Source organism: Vanessa atalanta, chromosome 11, assembly GCF_905147765.1.
Source record: "Vanessa atalanta chromosome 11, ilVanAtal1.2, whole genome shotgun sequence".
Classification (NCBI taxonomy): Eukaryota; Metazoa; Arthropoda; class Insecta; order Lepidoptera; family Nymphalidae; genus Vanessa; species Vanessa atalanta.
In genome coordinates, this window is record NC_061881.1 from 11664060 (window position 1) to 11671083 (window position 7024).

At 31.8% G+C, this 7024-nt stretch overlaps 1 protein-coding gene across 1 annotated transcript; it reads right to left on the minus strand.

Annotated features, from left to right (window-relative positions):
• Positions 1 to 1335: 1335 nt before the first annotated feature.
• LOC125067319 (chymotrypsin-1-like) lies at positions 1336 to 6743 on the minus strand. Its single transcript, XM_047675854.1, has 5 exons — positions 6630 to 6743; positions 5431 to 5575; positions 3848 to 4091; positions 2688 to 2861; positions 1336 to 1575 (listed from the first exon to the last, which is right to left on the minus strand). The coding sequence occupies exons 1-5, from the start codon at positions 6691 to 6693 to the stop codon at positions 1429 to 1431; spliced, it is 774 nt and encodes a 257-aa protein (XP_047531810.1). The 5' UTR covers positions 6694 to 6743; the 3' UTR covers positions 1336 to 1428.
• Between the last annotated feature and the right edge of the window lie 281 nt (positions 6744 to 7024).

The window sequence follows — 7024 nt, forward strand, 5'->3', positions numbered from 1 at the left end:
GTGGAAAGACTAATACTGACTTGAATAATTTACATAATTGTCGAACTGTTTGTTAAAATTAATCTTAAGAACGCCAAAAATATGAATAAACTATCTTAATAACAACCTTGACTTCTTGACCTCTAGTCATTAAAGATTCTATCTGCGTCTGAACCTCGCACATATTAAATTATTCGTATCCATAAATATTATTTCAGGACCAAATGCAAATAAGACGCTTGAAATTAAAGCAATGATCTGGTTATTAGTGTTCATTTGTTTAAGTCAATATACTATTTGAATATATTAATTTAGAGGATCGTCTTGTTAGTGAACTCACCTGTAAAAAGTGTAGTTTAGAGCCTTACCCTGTAGATGAAACTTATTTCAATATGCTAAGATAAGTTTTACGTACCCCTGAGAAGTTTTCTTAGTGTGACGTGATTAATTGCTGCTTTTTTTGTCTAGAACGAATAACCAGATTCTGAGCTCCTGAGTTCAGTTTCTAATAGCAGCTCGAAATTTAGAAGTTACTATTGTTTGCTTCTTGAAATCTTTCACACTGATTCGCATTTGCCGTACCACCGGATTATAAGAGGAACTAGATAGTGAACAGGTACTTACACTAATATATCCCGGATAGTTGGCTCCTCCTTCCTTTTTAAATAACAGACGTAGCTAACATTACCATCGAGTTTATAACCATGTCTAATACAGAACATAGCTTGTGTTTTTATTACGTATACAATTCTATAGAAATAATCTCAAAATGTTATATATGGAGTTAGTTTTCTATGACTTATACTTATCAATGTTTGAATGCGTTTTTCACTCAATCGATCCAACCATTGATAACTGTTTCTAGAACAGATGTCTACTGTTATTTCTGCATGCTTGTTCATTGATATAAGTTTTAAAAAAACTGTATTTAATATATTTAAGTGTCCTTACGATATTTTCTATACTTTTAATATGTCGAAGCATCAAACAGCTTAATTAGGATTTATTTATTTTTTATTGCACGTGCTGGCAATGTCAGCATGTACAATAAAAAATAAATAGAGAAAACGTGACAGCCAAAAGTGTCGTAATTGTTGGAATATCGAAAGGAGATATATTACGAACATGAACGAATAGACTTACATTTCGGTTATCATCATGTCTGATAATGAGTTCATGCCTAATCCTTTCGATAAATATATAAATTATATGCAAAATCACCTTTGACTAAGATCTCCATCGTACTTACTTACAGCACTAGAAATGGTACGTAATTTACACACGAACACGTAACATGGTGTACGTATCATAAAATCTCGTAAACATAATTATAGGTACAGGTGATTAAAACTCAAATTAACTATAACTAAATTGAATATAATTATAAACACATTAATAAACTATATAAATGTAGATAATATGTATTAAGAACAAAAGAAAGCTCTTTAATTAAAGACCAGTAGCTGCCTTGATCCAGGGCATGTAAGATGCTACATTCACGTAGAATCCCAAGCGCACCTGAGAGCATTGTTTTCCAATGTACGAAGCAAGACCGATTAAAGTATTTCCACTGAATAAGGGACTACCAGAGTCACCCTGTAAAAAAATATAGTCGTTGAAAACAATGAATACAGAAAACTCAAAGACCAGCAAATATAAGTTCCAATCTTATAGACTAATGGCACGATAATCCGTCTACAAGAAATCAGGTGCAAGTAAAAAGCCTATGATATTTTTTCTAAGGTACGAAAATATAAGGGATCAAATTTTCTCACGCCGCGTTTACTACTGGGATTATTTTATAAAATATACTTTTATTGGTACTCCCTGATAATGAAATATTATTTTACAGCTAACTCGAAATTCACCGTAAATCACGATTGTAAATGGTCACCACGAAAAATCGCCAATGTGCCACTGACTTTGGTAACTAAGACGTTACGTCACTAGAGTCTGTCTTTACACTAAGTCACTTATTCAAACCGGAGTAAAATAATACTATTGCTGTTTGGCAAATTAATCTAAATCCTAACATCCAGTTAGATATTGACTATAAACGCTTTAAAAGAGCATTTTGCGTAAAATACAACAACTTACAATTGAAATATAAATAGTTCTTACTTAGCACAGTTGATCAGCTAACTTATACCATACTAATATTATGAAGACGTAAGATTTGATTAGTTCTATAGGGTTCGAATGAAGATAGAATTCTAAAAGTGTTTTCAGACACAATAACCCTGGTAGGAAGATACATTATTCCTATTTGCTAAAGGGTGTTAATTATATGAAGCCGAGATGGCCCAGTGGTTAGAACGCGTGCATCTTAACCGATGATTTCGGGTTCAAACCCAGGCAGGCACCACTGAAATTTCATGTGCTTAATTTGTGTTTATAATTCATCTCGTGCTCGGCGGTGAAGGAAAACATCGTGAGGAAACCTGCATGTGTCTAATTTCAACGAAATTCAGCCACATGTGTATTCCGCCAACCCGCATTGGAGCAGCGTGGTGGAGTATGCTCCAAACCTTCTCCTCAAAGGGAGAGGAGGCCTTTATCCCAGCAGTGGGACATTTACGGGCTGCTTATGTTATGTTATGTATGTATGTTAATTATATTTCTTTCATATAATTTTCTTTATTAATAAAATGCATAGTTATAAAGCGGCAGATACGTAGCTAGTATTTAATATACTAGTATTAACTCACGTGACAAATACTCGGCTTATCCGATTCTCTCTTCGCACAGATGTTCATTTTCTCGAACAACTTAATGTTTTGCCGCACGTAGCTGTGGTACTGTTGCGGCACTAAGCTAATGCACTGTTCAGTAGTCAAACGAACAAGATCGACTTTCTGCAAATGTTTCGATATCTTTCCTGTCTGTGAAACGACATTTAAAACATCATATTTTGACAATATTATATTAATACATTATATTGACATATTTTTGTACTGTAATCTTTTTTTTTTTTTTATTTCTTTGTACTATCCTAATATATTTAAGCACAAGTTAAAACTTAATAATAAGTCTAATAAATGTAAACACTGATTGGGAAGTCACTGGCCCCTAAGATAACGGGTTCTCCTAGTTCAGGGGTACAGGGCCTCTTTGATGTATGTAATTTGATGTATAAACAATAAATAAATATCAAATTTTAATTCGTCATTTAATTCCTTCGCATTGCTTGTACTTAATTTGTTAGTATATTTTAACGTGATTATATTTCATCATTTTTATGAATTAAAAGTATTATTAGTGGAATTAATTCAATTTAAATAGTTTTGTCTGCATCCGGTTTTGACAAAAAATTAAACATTTTGAAATAAATCAAAGCCGGATGTTGCTGTAATGGATGGGGAGACTTGTAGTTCTAACTTTAATCGTGATGATGGAAGAATCGAGCAAAGAAATATTTTGTATTAATTTTGATTGTGAAACCATTTCAGGGTGAATAAATTATTAATGGTGAGGAAATTTTTTTTTTATTCCAACAGATCCAAGGACAAAGGTTTTGGAAAGTGTCTATGACGTCAGCTAAATATGTTTTATAAGGCAATATCCCGACTGACTGATTTTGTCAAAGCAAAGATACAACTTTATTACTTGAAGGAACTTTGAATAAAGAAAAGACTGATAGAAATAATCAAGTGAAAATGTAAAATATATAAACTACTATCCATCACCCGCGGCTTCGCTCGCGTATTCATAAAAAAAGTAGCCCATCTCCTTTCTTCCGATTCAAGCTTGTTCGTACCAAATTTAATCTGATTCGGTTCAGCGATTTAGTAATAAAAACGTGACAGAGGGACAGACTTACTTACAAATATAACATTAGTATATACATTGTAATAATGATTAGTTCTACCTCATCCTTTCCTCTACCAACGAATACTACTCTGGAGTTAGATGTTGGTCTAGACGGTAGTTTGATTGCTTGGACTTTTTTTGAAAACTGTAAAGGCTTAGATAGTTTGATCAGGGCGACATCGTGGACTGGTAATCCTTCCATCTTTTGGTATTCTTCGTGTATGATGACTTTGTTGTATGGAACTTTAATACTGTTGGCGAATGTTTCACCGCCAACCCAAACATAATTCTTTCTCGAAGGTCTGAAATTTATTATCACATCAAAAATAAATTTAACCGACTAATGTACTTACTTTATAAATAAATGTACAGCATATTAATAAACCTATATATTATATAAAATAAATCTTTTATAGAATTGAAATAAAAATATTTAGCGGAAAATGAAAATAGTTTTTTTTTTAAATTAATTTGGCAAAGAAGAACGTCACACAGAAATAAATACGTCGTTTCGTACTACCGGGAATTTGTATTCGCTTTTGTTGGTTCACTATAATTATGTGCAGGCTCCATCTACCTTATGTTTTATTAACTAAGGATATTTTACTCATATCACGTATTGAATATATTAACTTTAAAAATGTAAACATATAAAAAAATATATTACAAATACTTTTCAAAGATCGCTTAGACTAACAAATGTTTTAAATTAAAAACCTTTAATTTGAACATTTTTTAACTCTTATCATTTAGGAAGGTTAATTAAAATCAAAATCAATACATACTTAATTTAAGGTTCTTTTTTGAGTAACCGTTACAGCGCTAACGTGTTCGTATGAGATAGGAATAAATGTCTATAAAATCACATACATTCTTAAACTGAGTTCTACATATTAATTTAAAACATTTTGAAAAATATTTATAAAATCAATGAATTCTTTATGTCATAATGTTTCTTGGTGGTAGGGTTTTGTGCCAAGCCCGTCTGGAGTACCAATACATATTCTAACGACAACCAAATTGACTATTGTACTCAGTATTGGTGTTTTCCGTTTTGAAGGGTGAGTAAGCCAGTTTAGCTATAGTCACAAAGGGCTTAGTTTCCAAAATTGGTGACGCATTTATTGGTTCATTTTTATCACAGCACCAATGTCTATGAGCGGTGGTGACTACTGACAATCAGGTGACCAATTTTCCAAACAACCAACCGATTTTATAAAAAAAGAATTATACAAAGACCTTTTTATATAATGTATGAGTGTATGTAATAAAAGAACCCATCGATACTTATACAGAAACTAGTCTGTAGTATCTATTGAGATTTTTGACGAGTCTTCTCGATAATATCAACATTGGAACCGTGATACTTAATACTGACGTGGCAATTATAAATGACCTCGATAGTGCTCGAAAAAATCGCTTGGAATGAAATAATGGATCTATCGATTCTCATTTGTTTCTAACTGAAGATGAATTATGACCAGAAATTAAGTGTGGCTCCCCCGGGTTTAAGGCCACAATCATTTATGATGATTCACATTTTCTAACCCCTGAACCACCTTACCTTCGTACATTTTATAAATACAATGATTTATATAAAATGATAATAAATATGGAATAGGAAGACAGATATGATCTTACTGAACATTATCGACACAATGAGCAGCGGTCAAAATCCACGTATTGGAGATAATGGCGGCACCGCAATTATCAAGACCAGCGTAGAACGGGTAGTCTTCTATTTTCGCAGTCTCTCCGTAGAGTATACGTGATTCGAGGTCACTCGCTGTGTTATTAAGGAATACACGATGTTTAAACTTTATTTCAAATATTTCTGGTAAAGACGATTAAAAAGTAATTTTGATAAATTTTCGGTGAAAAATAAAATGTAGATCCTGTGATCATCGGCAAATTACAGTTCTTCTATGCGAAACGGCAGTTATCAAATGCCATTTTATATACAAATTTATTCCGAACGGATTTAGTCTTACAAAGATTTTAACAGATTTTTGTTAAAATGGGTTTTTCTTTGTAAAACAAACAATTATAATTAATATCTGTAATTATGGTTTAAGAAAATTAATTATTTAAAGAACTTAAATGATCAAGGTATGGAGTTTGTAAGATATATTTTCTTTCGAATATTGACGTAAACCCCATTTCAGCATGTTCTAACTATCGAGGCAGCAACCTGATGCAGTTTATACCTAATATGACTGAACACAGCGGATTTAATATCCTTCCATTGCTGATGATTTCAATTGCCCATTAGATTCAGTGGCAAAAAGGTTGATTTTATTACTAACATGTAACTTACTTATACTCTTTTAATTCCAAGCAAAACTACTCGATAAGCTATTTCTAAATAAGTTTAATTACTTTAATACATATTAATACCTAACATTATTTAAATAATGAATATAATTTGACAAAATATTATATTACAACATTATTAACAGCTTGTTAATTTCCTACTGCTGGACTAAGGCCTCCTCTCCCTTTGAGGAGAAGGTTTGAGCATATTCCACCACGCTGCTCCAATGCGGGTTGGTGGAATACACATGTAGCATATTGACATTGAAATTAGACACATGCAGGTTTCCTCGCGATATTTTCCTTCACCGCCGATCATAAGATGAATTACAAACACAAATTAAGCACATGAAAATTCAGTAGTGCCTGGGTTTGAACCGGTAATTATCGGTTAAGATGCACACGTTCTAACCACTGGGCCATCTCGGCTCTTTTATAATTATATTACGAATTAGATTTATTAATTATATTAATCGTAGTGAAATTATATAAATAATAAATTAATAAATAAATAAATAAATACTCACATGTAACTTGTTTCGCTGAAAACGAAATCAGAACCAATTTTAGCAATATCAAAACGGAAAACATTGTCGCAACTGTTCTGCAATTAACATAAAAGTTAATTATTTACCTTTATTTATATACGAGCATATATTCGAATTCCGTTTGATAAGACTTAAGTTTATATTTGAAATATGTTTAGTGTTTAATTTATTATTACAGTCGGAAATAATACAAATTTCACTTTTATAATTACCATTTTTATTACACTTGTCACAACAGTAATATAAAATCTTTTTTATACGATTTACTTTAAAGGCTCTTTGCAACAACATCTTCGTAGGTATCTGCCACTTATCATGTATTCTATCGCTGTACAATAATACATTTTTTTTATTATTATTATTTTAATTTGAAG

Excerpts from the sequence above, each read along its gene's own strand:
- LOC125067319 (XM_047675854.1), bottom strand. The coding sequence starts at position 6,693 with ATGTTTTCCGTTTTGATATTGCTAAAATTGGTTCTGATTTCGTTTTCA. Across the intron at positions 5,576-6,629 it reads TTCAGCGAAACAAGTTACAT|CGAGTGACCTCGAATCACGT; the intron begins GTGAGTATTTAT and ends TTAATAACACAG. Across the intron at positions 4,092-5,430 it reads CATTGTGTCGATAATGTTCA|ACCTTCGAGAAAGAATTATG; the intron begins GTAAGATCATAT and ends AATAAATTTCAG.